The sequence below is a fragment of the Anolis carolinensis genome, chromosome 1 (genome assembly GCF_035594765.1).
Source record: "Anolis carolinensis isolate JA03-04 chromosome 1, rAnoCar3.1.pri, whole genome shotgun sequence".
NCBI classification, from domain to species: domain Eukaryota; kingdom Metazoa; phylum Chordata; class Lepidosauria; order Squamata; family Dactyloidae; genus Anolis; species Anolis carolinensis.
The window spans coordinates 299,713,747-299,735,031 of record NC_085841.1 but is presented as its reverse complement, the minus strand read 5'-3'; the positions used below and the strand labels follow the sequence as shown (position 1 = coordinate 299,735,031).

Genomic DNA, 21,285 nt, shown 5'->3' with positions numbered 1-21,285 from the left:
TTGAAAGATGATGCTGTCAAGGTGATGCATGCCATATGCCAGCAAATATGGAAAACACAGGAATGGCCATCAAATTGGAAAAAATCAATTTATATCCCCATACCAAAAAAGGGAAATGTTAAAGAATGTCAAACTTTTGTACAGTGGCACTTATTTCACATGCCAGTAAGGTAATTCTCAAAATCCTACAAGGCAGACTCCAGCAATACATGGAGCGAGAGTTGCCAGATGTCCAAGCTGGGTTTAGAAAAGGCAGAGGAACGAGAGCCCAAATTGCCAATATCCCCTGGATAATGGAGGAAGCCAGGGAGTTTCAGAAAAACATTATTTCTGCTTTATTGACTATTCTAAACCCTTCGACTGTGTGGATCATAATAAACTGTGGCATATGCTTGGTGGTATGGGGATACCAAGTCACCTTGTCTGTCTCCTGAGAAATCTGTATAAAGACCAAGTAGCCACAGTAAGAACAAACCACGGAACAACAGACTGGTTCAAGATTGGGAAAGGAGTACGGCAGGGCTGTATACTTTCACCCTCCCTATTCAACTTGTATGCAGAACACATCATGCGACATGCGGGGCTAGAGAAAACCAAGGCCAGAGTTAAAATTGCTGGAAGAAACATTAACAACCTTAGGTATGCAGATGATACCACTCTGATGGCTGAAAGTGAGGAGGAGCTGAGGAGCCTTATCACCAAGGTGAAAGAAGAAAGTGCAAAAGCTGGGCTGCAGTTAAACATCAAGAAAACCAAGATTATGGCAACCAGACTGACTGATAACTGGCAAATAGAGGGAGAAAACATGGAGGCAGTGGCAGACTTTATATTTCTAGGCGCGAAGATCACTGCAGATGCAGACTGCAGCCAGGAAATCAGAAGACGTTTACTTCTTGGGAGGAGAGCAATGGCCAACCTTGATAAAATAGTGAAGAGCAAAGACATCACACTGGCAATGAAGGTCCACATAGTTAAAGCAATGGTATTCCCTGTAATAACCTATGGTTGCAAGAGCTGGATCATAAGGAAGGCTGAGCAAAGGAAGATAGATGCTTTTGAACTATGGTGTTGGAGGAAAATCCTGAGAGCGCCTTGGACTGCAAGAAGATCCAACCAGTCCATCCTCCAGGAAATAATGCCCAGCTGCTCACTGGAGGGAAGGATATTAGAGGCAAAGATGAAGTATTTTGGCCACATCATGAGAAGACAGGAAAGCTTGGAAAAGATCATGATGCTGGGGAAAACGGAAGGAAAAAGGAAGAGAGGCCGACCAAGGGCAAGATGGATGGATGGTATCCGTGAAGTGACTGGCTTGACCTTGAAGGAACTGGGGGCTGCGACGGCCGACAGGAAGCTCTGGTGTGGGCTGGTCCATGAGGTCACAAAGAGTTGGAAGTGACTGAACAAATAAACAACAACAGCACAGTATAGTGGCTTGAGTGTTGGAGTACTAGTTTGGGAGACCAAGGTTTGAAACTCCATTTAGCCATGGAAGCCCACTGGGTCACCAGCAAGTCCCACCCTCATCTTCCTGTGGAATAGGGTTGCCATATGTCTAAAATGACTTGAAGGCATGCAACAACAACAATGACAACATAACTGTGGTGAGGTGGGAGGAGATCTTCAGATTGCTCTTGCTAGAGATCTGGTATCCTGAACCCCACATTACTACCTCCCACAGATCATTAAGAGAGATATCAGTAAACCCCAGCCTGTTCATCCTTTCTGGTAGTATACATTTGAACGAATCTTGAATAGGGGTGTGAAAAGCTCACAGCTGACTACATAAAGGGCTAATCCTGAGGACAGAGATAGCAGTGGCCCCTTTTAAAATTGATTTAGGTGAACACAGACCTTTGTGCTCAATACACAATAGTCTAAATTTATTCTGGGTACTCAAATATGATATTATTTTATTTATTTATTTATTTATTTATTTATTTATTTATTATGTTTGTATCTTGCATTTCTCTCAATGTGAGATCCAAGGGGGTTTAGGGATCACGATGATCATTTTATTTTATGCATTTTCCCCTTCGCTGAGACTCAAGGTGGCTAAAAATAGGCACAGAATAAGGAAAACAAACCATACAAAATCAATATATAATTTAACTATGAATAGAATTAAAATAAAACTTAAAACATTGATATGGGCCTTCAAATCATTTCTAAATTATGATAATGGTAGGGCACACTTATCATGGGGTTTTCTTGGCATGAATTGTTCAGAGCAGTGTTGTCTTTGCTTTCCTCTGAGGCTTTTTTTATCATGTCAAAAGCGAATTGAGAATATACTACATGTTGCTTCTGGTGTGAGAGAATTGGCCTTCTACAAAGATGTTGCCCAGGGGACACCCGGATGTGTTACCATCCTGTGGGAGGCTTCTCTCATGTCCCTGCATGGGAAGCTGGGTCTGACAGATGGGAGCTCATCCTGTCTCATGGATTCGAACCGTCAACCTTCAGGTCAGCAGTTCAGCCAGCACAAGGATTTAACCCATTGCGCCATTGCAGCTACCTTTCTTCTGAGGCTGAGAGTGTGTGACTTGCCCAAGGTGTTCTAGTAGGTTTCCATAGTTGACTCTGGTATCTAAAGTCATAATCTAGCACTCAAATCACTACAATATGTTGGCTCATTTTCACACTTACTAGGTTCCTGAAAAATAACACATTAGAGAAAATGAGGAATGTTTTGTATTATAAGAACTTTTCAACTTGGTTCTGACAACAGTCACAAATTCTTGGGTTGAGGATATGCTTAGAAGCACTTTGTTTCTTAATTCTGAGCCTATTTCTACCCAACTGATTCTCTATATAATTTGCACAAAGTTCTGGTTGATAGATCTCAGGACTCCAGAGAAAAACAAAGCATATTGCACAAGGTTTACGTCTAACCCTTCCCCCATATTTCCAATATTTCACAAATGAAAATAAAGACATCTGTGGCTGAGCAACATCAGAGTGTAGCCAAAAGATAACAAAAATCAAAAGTTATAAATGAACAAGAACACAGAAATACTATTTTGAAGCAGGAAAAACACTAAAACGTGTATACTGAGTTTAGGGAAACCAGAAAAAGAAAAAGCAGCCAGATTGACAAACACTGCTTCTTGTGTGTGTAAGCAGTCATCATATTATTTAACATTTAAAATCTTAATATTAGAATAATAGAATCATAGAATTATAGAGTTGGAAGAGACCTCATGGGCCATCCAGTTCAACCCCTTGCCAAGAAGCAGGAAAATTGCATTCAAAGCACCCCCGACAGATGGCCATCCAGCCTCTGTTTAAAAGCCTCCAATACATCACTGTAAAATCTTAATTCATATATCAGACTGCTCAAAATTACAGCTAACTCACAGATCCAGAACTCTGAATTTATATCTCCCCATTGTATATGATGTAACACATCAAATCCCATCTTCCCTATAACATTCATGTGATCCAGCCATAGCTCTCAGTCTAATCTACATACTTCATGGAGTTGTTGAGATATAAATGGTGTTGGGAAAAATATGGCTCAATATTTTTATCTTCAGAGAATAAACTGGATACAACTAATTAAAAATATAGCTGGGGGGGGCAAGACTTTCTTCAAGAAATCTTTGCATTTCAATAGCCTTTTAGGTTAAATCCTGTACATATTTACTTGAGAGTAAGTCCCACTGAACTTCAAAGCTCACTTTTGAATAGATATGTGTATGCTTACATTGTTAATGTAAATGGAACATTATCCTGCACAGTAAGACTCCCTTATCGTAGTTAGCTAATCCATCTCACCACATGCTGAACCTCTAAAAAATGATTTTGAAACTGAGCAAGATTCCACATGGTAATATTTTGTTATGCATCCCGCTTGTTTCCTCTGATAGGAAGCTTAGATGCCTGAGTACATGTTAGTACGAAAGTAAGATGTGTCCAATAAAAGAAACATGTGGATATTCTACTGTAGCATTTTGTTACAACCCCCTTTCCTTTAAGATTTGTAATATTTAAAAAATGGACCAGAGAAAGACAGAAACAGTGTGATATTTATTAAAGAATAATTAAGGAGATTACAGAAGAAAAAGAGTTTTTCCATTTGTTAAGCTACAATTATATATACATTACCATTGAATTCACTGGGATTTTCTTCTCAAATGGCACATGTAGCATTGTCATCTAGAACATTCTTTTTTTTTTTACACAGTGCTTTAATGTCAGATTTTGTTTATTCATTTGTGTTGACTTCTAATGTGTATTTGTATGCTTGGTCATGAAATATTTCCTTTGGATGTCTTTCTCCTTCCCATACCGTCATAGCATGTGAATAAATCAGATAGGATTGTGTAATCTGGTTGTTGTTTTTGTTATTGCGGTGTGCCTTCAAACTGTTTACATCTTATGGCAACCCAAAGTCTTTAATGGGCTTTTTCTGAGAGCATGTGACTCAAGGTCACCCAGCGGGTTTTCATGGCCAGCAGGGAATTGAATCCTAGTCTCCAGAATCATAGTCCAATGCTCAAACAGTTACATGTGCCTGGTTTGGTTGCCTTTGCACAAACAAATGTAGGATGTCTATTCTATAATCTTGGACCCACTCTGCAGAGGTCTGCCAGCTGTCACTAAACAACTTTCAATTCAACTCAACTGTTTTCAGTTTAATATTCTGTAATCAATGGAATACCCTGTGAAAGCCTATAAGATACATATGATATCTCCCTTATCGTCTGTTACGCTTCATGAAGTCATCTGCTTTAGCACAGGAAATCACAGCAAAACTAGCAAGACAAATTCACATCCCTGTTGGCATGGAATCTAATGCTAATCTCCCTGAAGTCATTAAAACAGAATCCTTTTATTTATTTTGTTGGTCTCCAGCTGCTTCCTTCCACCTTTCCTCTATGGCCTAAGCCAAAAGGCCTTGTCTTGATCCTTTCTTAAAAGGATCTCTTTTCCTCCTCCTGAGTCAACTCCTTCTCCTTAAACCCTTATCACCCCATCTCTTTCCCAGTGTGTATATGTGTTTCCCGTCCTTTCCACAGTCATATAAATCCCACTCAGCCTAATTTATTTACCCACAGCCTAATGTTTTCTTTCTCCTCTCCCCTCTTCTTCCCTATACAGCCAAAGAGAGTTCCTTGGGAGAAACGGAGCTACAGCCCGGCTCGGATCCTGCTGGTATGGATGGCAGTTACCTCACCGTGAAAGAGACAGGAGTGAAGGTACCTCAAGAGAGGGCAAGCAACGACCTTCCCAGCCCAATGGACAAGACTGACTCAGAGAGCAACAAAGGCAAGAAGAGGCGGAACCGCACAACCTTCACCAGCTATCAACTGGAAGAGCTGGAAAAGGTCTTCCAGAAGACTCATTACCCAGATGTCTATGCCAGAGAGCAACTAGCCATGAGGACAGACCTCACTGAGGCACGAGTACAGGTAAGGACAGGTGCTTTGGGCAGAGCTTCAGAGAAAGCAGGTAGTCATCCATGCTTCTATTTCCACATTTATTGCTCTTATTGCAGTGGTTCTCAACCAGGGGGTCCCCAGATGTTTTTGGCCTTCAACTCCCAGAAATCCTAACGGCTGGTAAACTGGCTGGGATTTCTGGGAGTTGTAGGCCAAAAATGTCTGGAGACCCCAGGTTGAGAACCACTGTCTTATTGTGTCCCAGCTATCCTGCCCCCATGAAAAATATAACATCAAGGTAGGGACCATTTGGTGCTCTGGATGCAACAGTGACTTCCATGATCTCCTACCTCTGGCTATATACCCAATAACTCATACATCTGCTTTCTGGCAACACTGGAAGGTCACATGGTTTCCATCCCTGATGTTACCTCTGCTCTCACATAAAAGCTGAACAACACCGTGACGTTCCACTTTTCTGGGGTCAGATCCACCTTACCACTGTTTGTATGACAAGGGAAGTCAGATTTCTCTCCTAGAGTTAATGGGAAACGGGGAACAGAAATGTTGTCAAAATAATGCTATAATCATCCCTTCACGTGTATGGGTTTAACTTTTGTAGATAATGGATTTGATGTATTCTCTCTACAAATCTCAAAGGCTGCCAGTGTGACTTTATTGTCAGCTTCTGCTAGAGGTTGATTATAGAGGAATGCTGGAAGACCTAAAGATTCCTAGAAGAATGTCCTCTCAGGTAAAAAGATAGGATTTTTATTTGAAGTTTTCCCCAACCCCAGCAAACGTGAAGGACTAACTGTAATTGTGGGAAACCTCTTAACAATCTTTCCCAGCATCATTCTATGGACTAGGGGTGACTGTCCAAGTGTTGTAAAACTACAGTTTCTATCTGAAGCCCACATAGCCAATGGGAAAGAATAGAGGGCCACAGCATCCTCACCCCTGCCATACACATTAAGCAAAAGCTACAACTGGAGAAAAGACAACCTGTGAACAAATCACCAACTAGATTCAATACACCTCAGCAACACTTATTTTATTGTTCCCTTGAGAAATCACCAACCTTTATTTATTTATATATTTAATCCCTTGCCTTTTTTCCAATGAGCTTAAAAGACAGCATGCATGACTATTCTCCACTTCACTTTATCCTCATAACCACCCTGTGAAGCAAGTCAGGCCAAGATGGAGTGACCAGTCCAAATGCAATCAATTCGTTTCATGATCATTGTGTATTTGAATTTGGCCGTCCTAAGTGTCATTCTGACACTCACCACTTCATCCTGCTGGCTCTCATAGCTGTCACTTCACAACCATCTAACACTCATCACCCAAAATTGGATGAAAGACAATGTGATATGTATCTAACTAGTTTGCTCCTGTTATCTTTTCTCTCTTGATGACAACTAAAGCAGTTGTTGTCCAAATCTAGTCCTGTAACCAGTTCGATAACAACAGCATTCAGTGTTACTTGATTTTCTACTTCTGAATCTCTCTGGTTTAACATTTGAATAGTAGAAGTCTGATTAGAAGACAGAGCCATCGTCATTTTGTGAGTTTGCCAAAAACTTGAGCTTTCACATCTGAGGAATTTTTTCTTGTTCCTTGGCTTCTTCCCAGACACTGAAGTGGCCAGTTGTCTGCCTAGTATGTTAATCTATTAAGTTGGTGTCACAAAACAATAAAGGAGAATTTTTGACTTGTGATGTCAATAAAACAGTTCTTCTGACCCATTTTTCAGGTGAGATGTGACCAAAGTAGAATATATTGACACTACGGTACTACTTTCCTTGATTTCAACACTATGTTCCTATTGATCCCTAGAATTGTGTTAGCTCTTTTGGCCAACTGCATCACACTGTTGACTCATATTTAACTTATACTGAGACTCCTAGTTTCTTTTATATGTACTGCTTTCAAGCAAAATGTCATGGATTCATATGCATGAACAAAAAGTTGTATACAAGTCTGTGAGCTGCTTTGTAAATTATATTTCTAGTAGCTCATCTGAGATAAGTGTACCTCCAACAATGTTACAAGTGAGTAACCCAACGTATGTTGTATATGGTCATAATTATCACCAAGAAAATATTTGACTATAGCTCCATCCTCTTGTCAAGTGTGAAATAAGTGTCAAATTCAGGCGTGCTGCCTTGTGTTGTGGGGATTGTTATAGCCTGAATGTTTAATTCAAGAAGCCAAGAAGTCAAATTTCTGCTCAGTTTCTCTAAGCACTCATCAAAAATGGAAGTTGGTGCATCATGAGAGGGAAACATTTTTTAGGGTACATCTGCACTGTAAAATTAATGCAGTTTAAAACTACTTCAACTGCCATGGCTCAATGTGATGGAATCATGGGAGCAATAGTGTGTTTTGGCAGCAAAGATCTCTGATGGAGAATGGTAAATATCTCACAAAATTACAAATCCCAAAATTCCATAACATTGAGCCATGGCAGCTAATGTAGTGTCCAACTGCTATCATTCTGCAATGTGGATACAGACTAAATACAGATACATTTCCTTCCCATGTAGACTCCTGTAATGCAGTTCAGTGTAGTTCAAATTATATGGAAGTGCAGATCCATCTTGTGATAGTGGTGGGACTGAGAAAAAGTTCTGTATAAACTCAGCTCCCCCCTCCCACACACACACAAGTCCTAACATTTTAGAGAAACTGGAATAAAAAGGGTAGAGTGGCTTGATGACACTTGCCGAAAATACGTGCTGAATCACATAATCTGCTGGAAATGACAGGATTAAAAAATTAGTTTAAAATCCAAGATCATCAGGAAAATGTGCGTATTATTAACATCACTGTATATCCCTGCACTCACATAAAACATGGGACTTCATTGCAATAGCTGGTGTGGACTGCTCCAGCGCATATGCACATTTTAAAATCCCAAAACAGCTGATGATGGCTGTAAACAGATGGCAGGCAAGTGACTGCAAAGAAAAATGGGGTTCAAGAGGCAGACCTAAAGGCAGCAGTAGTATGAGGAGCGATAATGACAAGAATTCTGCTTGTGTGCACATTTGTATATCTGCACCAGCACTTATGAGGTTCAGCGCATCTCAGAGAGTCAATAGAAAAAATTAAAAGAAAACCTCTGGTGGATGTCTAAAATCTGCTACAAATAAACCTTTCAGGATGCCAGGACACTGTTTTACAGGACTGACATCTCCGTGTTTGAACTTCCAGGTACCATGTTTTTTAAACCTACTTCTTTGTTCCGCATTATGAGTCTGTCTGGAAGGGCCCTCAGAAAGGCTCATAGAGGGAAACAGGCTTTTCATATAGCTTTGGTCCAAACTGTACATGACTATATAGATTATAATTTATGATTATAGTCAACCTGAAAAACTAAACATTCACCACTCTGGGTGTTCTTTCACATTGCAGTTATGGCACAACAGTCAGCCCTTTATATCCACAGATTCTGTATTCATAGATTAAACAATCTGTGGCTTTAAAATGGTCTTTTAGAAAAACATCTTCAAAAGTCAGACTTTGTTTTTGTCATCTTATATAAGGAACATCATTTTACTCTGCCATTGTATATAATGGGACTTGGGCATTCCTGGATTTTGGTTTCCACAGAGGATCCTGCAACACATACCAAGGGCCCACTTGTATATTCCAGTTTAACTGACATGTGTGGCTGGGGCTTGTTGTTTGCTGAGGTAGTAGAGCTGTTTGTGTGTGAATTCTAAATACTCTTTTTTAAAGGATAAAAGGAGGCCCCGGTGGTGCAGCAGGCTAAATTGCTGAGCTGCTGAACTTGCTGACCGAAAGGTCGATGGTTTGAATCTGGGGAGCAGGGTGAGCTCCTGCTTTTAGCCTCAGCTTCTGCCAAGTTAGCAGTTCAAAAACATGCAAATGTGAATAGATCAATAAGTACTGCCTCTGGCGGGAAGGTAACGGCACTCCATGCAGTCGTGCCAGCCACACGACCTTAGAGGTGTCTATGGACAATGCCGGCTTTCCGGCTTAGAAATGAAGATGAACACCAGCCCCCAGAGTCGGACATGACTAAACTTAATGTCAGAGGATGACCTTTTCCTTTACCTTAAAGTATAAGTCCCAAGATTACATAGGATGTTGGCATGGCAGTTAGAGCGGAGTCATGGCAATATAATTGTGTGGAGTAGAAGGGTGTAAACAGTACTGGACTAAATTGAGCAATGGTCTGACTCAGCATAAGTCAGCTGTCTGTGTCCAGGTCCCTATGGATTTGTTTAGACAGAATGATATCCAAATAGATGAGGAACATTTCGGTCTCCCTCCTAGCAGTGTTGTGCCTGAGGCTTATTCAGACAACGTGGCTCCCAGTTGCTTTCCTCCAATTGGTTCTTCCTCTTTGGCAGCCTGTGGCTTTGCTTGCTCACTTCCCTCCTTCCCCTGCGCTGAGTGCCAAGAAACCTTCACTCATCCCCAGAGAAATCTGCTGTTAATGGAAATCTTTTCCAACAGTGACTCTGTGATGTGGCAGGGTCTCGAAAGTAAGGTGGAAATGTCAAATTTTGTTGTAGCAAAATCACAGCCTGGGTGAAAAAGATGAAGAAGAGGGAGGAGAAAAGATTTGGGGGGGGGGGGGGGGGGGAAGCAAAGCAAGAAGTAATATATCTTGATCCCTTTTCTCCCATAAAACCCTGGGAGGCTGTTGGAAGAAGCGGAAAAGCTGGGCTAAGCCTGCAGGAAATTAAACATGAAATGAAAACAAGCTCAGGTTATTCAGCTCTCTCATCCCAGGCTCCGATTTCCCATTCCAGGCCACTGATAAAATGGTGTCCAGTTTCAGTGCTTAGAGATGAATTCTGGCTCTGTTCCTATATTCAAGCAAGCAGCCGGGAGAAGGGCTCATGGCCCTCAGCAAGACATAAGGGAGAAGCATGGGGTAGGGAAAGAGGGCAAACAGACAAGGAACTCGGGGGAGTAAATGTTGTAGTGTGAGAAAGATTGTCAAGGGGATGGACAAGGGATAGAGACCATGGGAAAGGAAGAGACAAACAGGGTCCGTGTATGTGAAAATGAATTTAGTTTATGTTCGGATGAATACTGAACATTGGTTTGTAAGGCCCAGAATTTGGTTCCTTTTCAAATGACAGTTCCCAGAATCCCTCATCCTGAAAGGCCAGTAACCATGTTGGTGGGAGAATTTGGGGGTAGTCATTAAAAAAGTACTGTGTTCAAATTCTTGATTTGGCTCTCCTTGTAATAATTTATAGTGACGATCCTATATATCGGAGCTCCTGGTGGCGCATCAGGTTAAACCACTCAGCTGCTGAACTTGCTGACCAAAAGGTTGGCGGTTCAAATCCGAGGAGCGGGGTGAGCTCCTGCTGTTAGTCCCAGCTTCTGCCAACCTAGCAGTCCAAAAACATACAAACATGACTAGATCAATAGGTACCACTCCGGCGGGAAGATAACGGCACCCCATGCAGTCATGCTGACCACATGACCTTGGAGGTGTAGGTGGACAACGCCAGCTCTTCAGCTTAGAAATGGAGATGAGCACCAACCCCCAGGGTCGGACACGACTAGATTTAATGTCAGGAGAAAACCTTTACCTTTAACTTACCCTATATATCAGGGAAATCCCACCACTTAGCATGATAAGGATGCTGGCTCTTGCATATCAATAACATCTGGAGTGTTGTATGAATTATGCTGCTATTATTTATTGATAGTATTAAAATGGTCCCACTGATGTACAAAAGTAGGGCTTCATTAGGCTTGGAATATTCAAAGGCTTGTAGACACGCCAATATTATATATTTGTTATATTAGCATAATAGCTAACATTGCTTGGCATGGTCCTTCTCTCAGCCCACCTTAAGAGCCAGCAATCAGATCAACTGAAAGAGGTCCTTTTGGTTTCTGATCAAGATATAAACAGGAGGATGTCTCTACTCCACTCCCACTAGGAAGTAAGGTGGGGCATGGACTTGTGATAGGGGTCCTACTTCTGATTGTCAGAGGTCCCCCTGCTAGTGGGAGGGGATGGAAAATCCTGCTAACCATAAAGGTGGGGTAGGTAGAATTTATGTAGTCTTAAAGTAAGGACTTTATTGCATGAGCACACTATAATAACAACACACTTTTTATTTATATTACGCTTTATCGCCCCATAGGGACTCAGAGCAGATGACAGTATACACATCTAAGGCAAACATTCAATGCCTTTCACACAATGAACAACATACAATACACAGGCAAGGGTAAAGAAAGCCCTTCCCCTGCCATCTCCGGTGTCTGGAGGTGATACTCAACTCCAGTCATGAGGAGGTGCTCTTGTTCCATTTTTCCATGCCAAGGAGCCTGTTGTCCGTAGACATTTCCAATCGTGTTGCTGGCATGTCTGCATGGAGTGCCCTTTTTCCTTTCTGCCGAGGCGGGTACCTATTGATCTACTTGCATTACATGCTTTCGAACTGCTAGGTTGGCAGAAGCTAGGGTTGACAGCAGGAGCTCACCCCAACTCACAGCTTCGAACTGCCAACCCTCCTGTCAGCAGATTTGCTGCAGCTAGCAGCTTAACCCGCTGCACTATCACAGCCACTATTTCATTGTAATCACATTATCACTGATAACAGAAAAATATCGCTAATATTTCACTAATATTTCCACTAATAATAATACCACTAATATTTCACCTTTCTTCAGAGTTGGAACTACTAATGGCTTTTTAAAATAATATTTCAACAGGATAGTTCTGACAGAAGCTATAAGCCATTCTCTCCCCCCTCAGAAACCTAATGTAGAAACAGAAAAGTAAAAAGTACAATGTGCAAGGTAAAAAGTTATTGCTTTAGCATCATAATGAGTTATGGTAACATGTATATTCTTAAAAACTGTAATGAGTAATGGGAAATATTTTTAAAGATGCTTTTCATGTGAATTTTGTATTAGTAGCAGTCAGATTCTTGCAGGGGATAAGACTGGTTGGACCTTGTGGTCTTTTCCAACTCTATTATTCAGAAGTTTTTTGCAAACTTATCTAATTGTGTTTCCACATCCTATATGGGCTCTTGGCAATGAGCCTTTTATAAAGAGCTCTCCTATTTATTTAAACTTACATGTCTTAAATGACATGTATAAGATTTTTTTTTTTTTGGACAATTCTTTTTTCTAACAAAGTTTGGGAAAATAGGCAGTTTTATTTAGGAAAATGATACAGGGGAAGAATTAAACCCTCCTTTCCCCAGCAACATGGTCCCTGTCTAACTCAACCCTACTACTTCTCCAGCTGCTTTTCATAAAACTTAAAGTGATGGGAGATCTGATCTGAGATCTCTGTCATCTCATCTAGCTTGGCCTCCAGGGATACTGTCATTTCCTGAGTTCTTCCTATATTCCTGTAACATTTGGAGGACATCCTTGTGTTGTGACATTGTGACAGCCCATGCTTCACTACAATTACTATGCTCCATATCATTGCAACTAATGGAAGCAACAATGCGTTGATGTTACACAATATAATGAAAAACATATTATGAAGAGGACATTCAAAATAGAACTGCTTTTCCAAGGGCAGGCTCTGGTTACCCATAATGTATGGTACTGCTGTAAATAACCTGAAGTAACTGTAACAATCTGAACTATTAAAATGTATAAGAAAATGCATAAGGGATACTGAAAGAAGAGACATGATTTCATTTCACTTTGCTCATCTTGCTGCAATTAAAGAGCTTGTCACAGGACACTGTTATATTGTAATTGCATTGTGTTTGTCCCACTTTGACTGAAGCTTATTGCACAAAATTGCAGCTTTCTTGGTGCCATATCATAGTGAAAAACTTTGGTGTTATTTAGAAATTTATTCTCATTATCACTGGAAATAATCTGTTAATGACCCCTTGACTCATTATTATTTAGAAATCACTTTGAGTGTGAATGTCTCAGTGAGGATCTTTGTGATATTGGGAGCATAGGGGGCTGGTTTCCTTGCTTTTCCCTTGGGAATTCCCTGGGATCTCCAGCATGGAAATCCCAGGCTGCTTCTGCTGATTAAGTTAGGACACTGGGATAATAATAATAATAATAATAATAATAATAATAATAATAATAATAATACTTTATTTTTATTCCACCCTATCTCCCTAATGGGGACTCAGGGTGGTTCACAACATACAGTGATAAACATTCAATGCTGTAAAGTGGGACCAAAAAAGCAAATAAAAAAACCATAAATCAAATAACAACATACTAGACATCAACATCAGACAATAGTGAAACATTACAACAAATAAGGCATCACACACCTAAAAATTCATGTTTTGACGAATAAGCATTTAAAAACAAGACTTAAAGATTGAGTGAGACTAGTAAGTATTACACATTAAAATTTAAAAGCCAGAGTAACAAGCCATTTCCAGTTTCCATTCTGTTTTGTTTCTGCCAGATGTTTTATATGACCTCCTCTTTGTATGGTTGTGAGCATAAAAAGGTCTTTGGTTGTTTTTTGAAGGAGAGCAAGGAGTTCCAAAGGTGGGGGGTGACTACAGAGAAGGCCCCTTCCCTCATTCCCACCAGCCATGCTTGGAACGGGGGTGGGACCAAGAGCAGGGCCTCATCTGCCCATCTGCTCATATGCAGAGATGCGGTCATCCAAATCATCTGGGCCTGAACTGTTTAGGGCTTCAAAGGTAATGACCAGCACTTTGAATTTCGCCTGGAAATAGACTGGTAGCCAGTGGAGATGCCGTAACATGGGAGTGGTTCTCTCCCTGAATGGAGCTCCAGTTAGTAGTCTGGCTGCTGATCTCTGGACCAGAGGAAGCTTCCGAATGGTCTTCAAAGGTAGCCCCACAAAGAGCACGTTGCCGTAATCCAGATGGGATGTAAGTAAGGCGTGGACTACCATGGCCAGATCCCAAGTGCTCCATATAAATGTATACAAAGAGTAAATACAAAAGTTTAACAAGTAACATACATAAGCAGAACCAAGCAAATGTTGATTTGTAGGTATATACTTCAGAACCTCTGAGGATGCCTGCCATAGAAGTGGGTGAAACATCAGGAGAGAATGCTTCTGGAACATGGCCATACAGCCCGGAAAACACACAAGAACCCTGTGATTCCAGCCATGAAAGTCTTCAACAACACAACAACAGATTAGCACACTCAATAGGTTGTAGCATTGTAACAAATTAATAATAATAATAATAATAATAATAATAATAATAATAATAATAATAATAATATACTTTATTTATGTTCTGGTCTATTTCCCCAAGGGGAATCAGAGCGGGTTACAGAACATATACGGCAAACATTCCATGCAGTTATACATTTAACAAGGGCAGGCAATACATATACAATATATTATATTTTTCTTTTGGGGGATTATATATTACAATCTTGCTATAATGAAAGCCATGTCTGCTCTACCATTCCTTCAAGTACAGAAAAAGTAACTCTTGTGGAAAGCTAATACAATTAGAAGTATATCTTTCTTCCTTCAGTCCAGCCATCCAGCCCTCCTGGATGCAAAGACAGGGTAACAAATAAATTGGCAGTAACTACAGAAATCTCCAGAGCTGGTAGAGTTTAGTAGAATTGTGACTCAAATAGCTCCTTACCCCATGAATACAAAAAATCAAAATATACTTTTCAAAATAAGCTCATTTATTTATTTATACATGATTAGAAGTGCCAGTTTCACATGGGTTAGAAATCCCTCGTCTCCCTGCACCTGCATGCCCTTTCTCTGTTCTGGAGCCCTTCGCCTTCCTTTTTTTCTCTCTTCCCCTTCCTAACTTTTTCAGTTTTTTTTCTTTCCCAGTTTTTTCTCCTGTCAGTCTTACATGTTGCACCTTCTCTTCCCCCCATGTACCAAGCCAAGGAATTTCGATTCCCTCTTTTGATGAGTGCAGAGAGATGCAGAACAGGGAATTATTGAGAGGCCTGTAAAGGAATGGCCCTCTCAGGCTGGATCTACACTGCCCTATAATTCAGTTTCAGAATGTGGATGAATTGCATTGAACTGGATTATATCATTCTACACTACCTTACAATCCAAATCCATGTAGCTAATCCACAGTCTGAAACTGGATGATTGGACAGTGTATTTCCAGCCTCAGACTTTCCTCCAGCCTTGTCTCCGTGGTGATTAGGGGTGCTTAATATCTAGAGATGGGCGGTGTGGGGAAATAACAGATATCCATTAACCAAATACAATTAATCCACAAGGAAACAAAATCTTGTGGCCAAACATTTCAACTGGCCTAAAGAGCTGCTGTCAGATTGTCAAATAAACTATACTGGGAGCATACAATTCCTTTACTGCAGTGATTCCCAAGCATTTGTCCTCTAGGTGTTTTGGATTTTTGTTTCCATAATCTCTGACCATTGTCAAAGCATCTGAAGCTGCCGGAGGTTGAAGTCCAAAACACTTGGAGGACCAGAGTCTGGGAATCATTGCTTTACTGCAACACCTCCACTGGCTGCCAATCAATTCCTGGTCATAGTTTAAAGTCCCATAAGGGTCAAGTCCAGACTGTCTGAAGAGCTCTATGAGGACTTGGCTGGGCTGTGTCTTCAGGGAAATCCTTATCTCACTGCTCTCCTTCCCCTTTGCAGATAAGTTTAGGAGGAACATGGCAGAGGAACTTCTTGGTAGCTGCTCTCAAGCTTTTGAACTTTTTCCCAAAGAGGGCAAGGGTAGCTCTCCTTGCTGTCCTTTTGTCAGCAATTGAAAAGTTTTCTGTACTAAAAGGCTTTTTAGGAACTGACTGCAAGGGCTTTTAACATAATTATAGTGATTTTTGTCTTTTTTGAAATGTTTTTGATGTACAGTTTAATCACATTTTAACAATAATGTTTTATTTATAGCTATGTACATGGTTTCAATTGTATTTGTTTTAATTTTTGTAAACCAGCTTCAGTCTCAGGTTGGAGGAGAAGGCAGGATATAGATGTAATTGCTTCCTCCTCTCATTAGCATCCCAACCAAGTTTGGGCTGGCTGATCCTGGAGCTATGTTGGAAATAGTTAGACATAATGAAATTTATTTCATTGTACAGCAACTTCCCCTCATTCCTCAAGATTTTTCATGGCTAACAATTAAAACTATTTCAGATAAAAATTATGACAACAATAAATTAACTGAACATTAGACAGTTGTTAAATCACTTAAAAGCCCATGTTAAAAAGTGTACAAGGCAAATGAAAAGGTGCTTAAAATCACATAGTGCCAAGTAAGCATTTCTTATTTCATGCATGTAATGAAATGAAATGGGCTATGTCCATGAAAGCTTATGTGATGATAAATATCTTAACCTTTAGGTGTTACCAGATTGTAGTTTTGCCTACAACTGATGAACATGGCTCCATTTCTTGAAATATGGCCAATGCAGCTTCTTTCTGGGGAGTCTTTTTGGCCACCATCAGACTCACCATAACTGGTGGTAGAGAGTAAAGAAGAATACACCAGGGTCTAGGCAGATCTATATGCGAATAAGCAGTCTCAGTTGGTTTTCTAGATTGGAACCAGCACTTTGAGTTGTGTCTGGAAGTGGACTAGAAACCAGTGAAGTTGCTTCTGAGATCTAATTTTTAATGAGCACTGCAACAGCTCAAAATTCTGAAAATATATGTAACTTTGCTTGGTTTGGAGGAATTATGTAGTGTCTCAGTACACAATTTATTTTAGCCTACAAATGTCTGTCCTACTGTAGCAAGAGTGTTATTATCCTTTTTCTTATGTTATTTAATGTTCTTCCACCAGTTCAAAGCAGGTTGCAAAAGTTAAAAATGTTACATGTAAAATCACATCAGTAAGAACAGACAAAATTACATTAACAATACCATGAATTCCTGCGGATGAGAAGGGCGGGGTATAAATGCCGGAAATATATTTAAAGACATATACCCACGAAAGACAAGAAATAAAACAGTATGACATGCTCAAAGGCTGGAAGGGTGTCAAAGGAGGATGCAGCCTAATCTCTGTAAGGGTCAGTTATTGAAACAACCTTTTCTAGGGTTCTTGCCAGTCATTCCTATGAGAATGGTCAAAATAAGAGAAGGCCTTCCCTTGGAAACCTCAAAGCTTGTGCTGGCTTATATAGGAGAATATAGTCTTTTAATATTTCAAACTGAATTGTGGGGAATACTAAGGTGGTGTATAGCATACTAAAGATTAACACATTATAGCATTAACTTTCATGAACTATAACTGTCTTCATCAGATGCATTAAATTTAACTCAACATTTCTGGTAAGTGGGTGAGATTGCAGACTATGAGATCAGAGGGGAATTAGATGCAGAAAAGTGCTAGGCATGCTAATTGCCTAAGAAACACAAAATTACATTAACACATAATTATATTATTTACACAAATGGTTGCTGTTAACACAAACATCATTGAGTTAAGTAAGTTAAGCAAGCCAATTAACACATTTAGGAAGCAGTTCTAAAGGCTAGGAAACTGTGAGATAGAAAGCTCCAGTCTTAGCGGTGCTATTCCATCCAAAAACCTGGTCTGGTTTCTCCTCTGTTAGCAAACTTACGTGACCTTGATTTTATCTGTACTTGAAAATGTATTCAAAGGCCCCATCTATAATGAATTGCATGATAATGGTCAGTGTAGACTCATATAATGCAGACCGAACTGCACTGTACTGGATTATATGAGTCTATACTGCCATATGATGGAATCCAGTGAAGTTAACATGCATTCTGAAACTTCATTATATGGCTATGTAGGTGGGGCCAAAGTCATCAGGAGCCATTCCCATAATCACCAGCAGTTTTTCACCCTGTATGTGATTAAAGCAGCAAATTAAATTGGTTTAGACTTCAGTCATTTCCTTGAGGCCATGGGTTTTGCTGTCATACAATCCTTTGTTCTTTTTGATCCCCTTTCATATTGTTGATGCTCTGCCTCACTGTTGAAGTCTTGTCTCTTGTCATTCCACTAGCCAGTATGTGCAAGCACAGCCCTCCACACCACATGAACCATTTTGTAAAAGCACCAGAAGCTCTTAGTTCTCACTGTAGCCCACTAAATTGCTCATTGTCATTTGTATTGCTCATTATTTTTTGTTTGTTTCTCAGGCATTATAACCCAAGTGCAGTATCCATGGTATGGCCGTGTCTCAATGGTATAGCTACATTTTTCCTTCCTCTCCATTGTGAAATAACACTACTTCCTACTCTCATAAATTAGTTTACGATGAGTAACATCCCAACAGTATGACAGTCATCGCACTGTACCAAGAGAAAAACGAGATGCAAATTAGTTTATTTTCTGTCCCAAAACAGAAAATCTTTTTGCTGACACACAGCTGCAGCATTCTCCATCTCTCATTCTCATTTCTCCTAAGATTAAGGTTAAAATTGTAATGCATTTACCCAGAAGTCAACTTAAATCAATGGGACTTAATCTGAACAGGACTGTCTTTAATTGTACTGTATAACATTTCAAAAGTCTAGTCATACAGCTTGGACATCACAATGATTTGGAAGAGGCAAGCAGCAGGCAACATCAATAGTGGGACCCCACAGGGTCGTAACACAGGATTATTTATACCCTTATATGTGCTCTTAAAAGTGTATTCCTCCTTCTTTGAGAGACCTGAAACAATGCAGGAACAATTCAAAGACCATGTGAGAGATTAAAGAACATGTGTTGTGGAATAAAGCAAATTTATTAAAGAATTAATGTGAGTTGTTACAATGGTTTAAAATGAATACAAGTTTATAACAATGTGAAATTCTTTACCAAAAGAAGCATATATCTGTGTGTGGATTTGCCTCATGAGGCATGTTTCCCCCCATTACAAGCAATGGTGAGAGGGATTGAATCAGATGTACTCCGAGAAGAATCTTTCTTCATGTCCATGCATATGACTGAGAGCTAACAGGCTCATGGATTATAGGCCTGTTAATTCATCTCTGCCTCTTACACACATTTCTTTGCCCCTCTATGAGGTTGAAGGTCTAAATATGGAAGAAAACTACTGTAGAAACCTATGGTGATTGGATGAGGTTTAGAGAGGAAATCTGAGCTGGGATTTCTTCTCCAAGTCTGAAGAGTAATTGAAGCTGCAGACAAAGATTTCTGGTTCATCCTTTGGCCTCAAGAACAATAGGATTACAGCAGTTGTGTGAAGAAATCAGCATTCTGAATCTCATTAAAAGAAAACATTTTCTTATCATGTGATAATTGGCTTACCTATTGCCGGGATATTTGTACTGTCAGCAACAACTTTGTTAAGGGGCAGTGTGAACGGCACTGTCCATTAGATACATGATAATTCTGCCTTAACAAATTGCAACAGTGTGCCACTGAATAGGAACATGCAAATCTGCAGTGCACAATAACACCATATATGTAACTCTGCTTCTATCACCTCCAACTCGATGTAAACTTCTGTATCAGACCAAAAAAAAAATGAAAATGTGTAGGGGAAGTTACACATGCCTGAATCACTATCAGGATGCCAGCCCATGTGTTCAGAAAGCCATTAAGCCAGAAGGGAAGTGGTAGTTGGAGGGATTCAGAGTCTCACATTCCTGAGAAACGATGTCAGAATCCATGCATAAGGGGAATATGTGATACCCTCATGTTGATCTTGGAGTTCAGCCATAGTCACAGTGGCAGCAAAATCATCAGGTCTTAGCAAAAGGGATGATCTAGGAAAACTGGTTTAATTATAGATGAGGCCTGTGTCTTCACATTCTTGAAAGCTTGACATGCAGCTCATGATGCCATGAAGAGATCTGGGAAATATCTAGCTCTGGACACACATTTCTTCTGGATCTGTTAGTTCTGACTAGTCCATTAAGTGTGCTGCAATTCAAATTAATAATCTTTCCATCTTCTTGACAGATTGAATGGATAGGTAAAGATAAAGGTTTTCCCTTGACATCAAGTCTAGTATCCAACTCTGAGGGTTGGTGTTCATCTCCAAGCTGAAAAGCCGGTATTGTCCATAGACATCTACAAGGTCATGTGGCCGGCATGACTGCATGGAGCGCTATTATCTTCCTGCTGCAGGGGTAGCTATTGATCTACTCACATTTGCATGTTTTCGAACTGCTAGGTTGGCAGAAGCTGAGGCTAACAGCGGGAGCTCCTGCCATTCCCCGGATTTGAACCGCCGACCTTTCGGTCTGCAACTTCAGCAGCAAGTATAGTATTTATACCCCACCTTTCAGCCATGAGGATTTCCAGATTAGTTTAGAGTTGGTGAGTTTGACCCACTATTTTATAATCTCATTTAGACAGGACACATGAGAAGAAGCTTGTGGTGGGGTAGGGATTAAGTTCCTGGTTGCCTTTTTCCCTTTCAGAAACTCAGCAACTGGTAGATGGAATATGGAGGGTGTTACCTACCACTGGGGACCAGACACAATAAGGTGAATTTAGCCGATGAGGTGAGGGATATTTGCATAGCAATTTACAAAATACGTTCTGTATTGGCCACTGGTCTGTTGGGTCCTTCAGGGCTCCACATTGTCCCCCATGCTGTTTAACATATACATGAAACTGCAGAGAGAGGTCACCTGAAGTTTTGGAGTGTGGTGCCATCTATGTGCAGATGACACCCAACTCTACTACTCCTCTCCACCTAATTCTAAAGAAGCAGTTCTGTGCTAAACCAGAGCCTGACAGTTGTAATGAACTGGATGAAGGCAAACAAATTGAAGCTTAACCCAGACAAGACAGAGGTGCTCCTGCTCAGTTGAAACACAAATCTGGGAACAGGAATGCAGGCTGTGTTTCATGGGAACTTGGGAGAGGGCCTTTTCGGTGGTTGCTGTCAGACTGTGGAACTCCTTCCCAAGAGAGACCAGGATGGCCCCATTCCTGCTGGCTGTATGCAAACAGGTCAACACTTTTTTTTTTGAAGGCAGGTGTTTGGAG

The 21,285-nt window shown here is 40.4% G+C and overlaps 1 protein-coding gene across 4 annotated transcripts in view; it reads left to right on the top strand.

Moving 5' to 3' along the window:
• alx4 (ALX homeobox 4) overlaps positions 1-21,285 on the top strand; it is a 101,421-nt gene that overhangs the window by 59,754 nt on the left and 20,382 nt on the right. For all 4 annotated transcript variants that reach the window (XM_062967918.1, XM_016992386.2, XM_062967919.1 and 1 more), the window contains exon 2: positions 5,107-5,417. In XM_062967918.1, the coding sequence (XP_062823988.1) occupies positions 5,107-5,417 (311 nt within the window). The remainder of the gene's footprint in view (positions 1-5,106; positions 5,418-21,285) is intronic.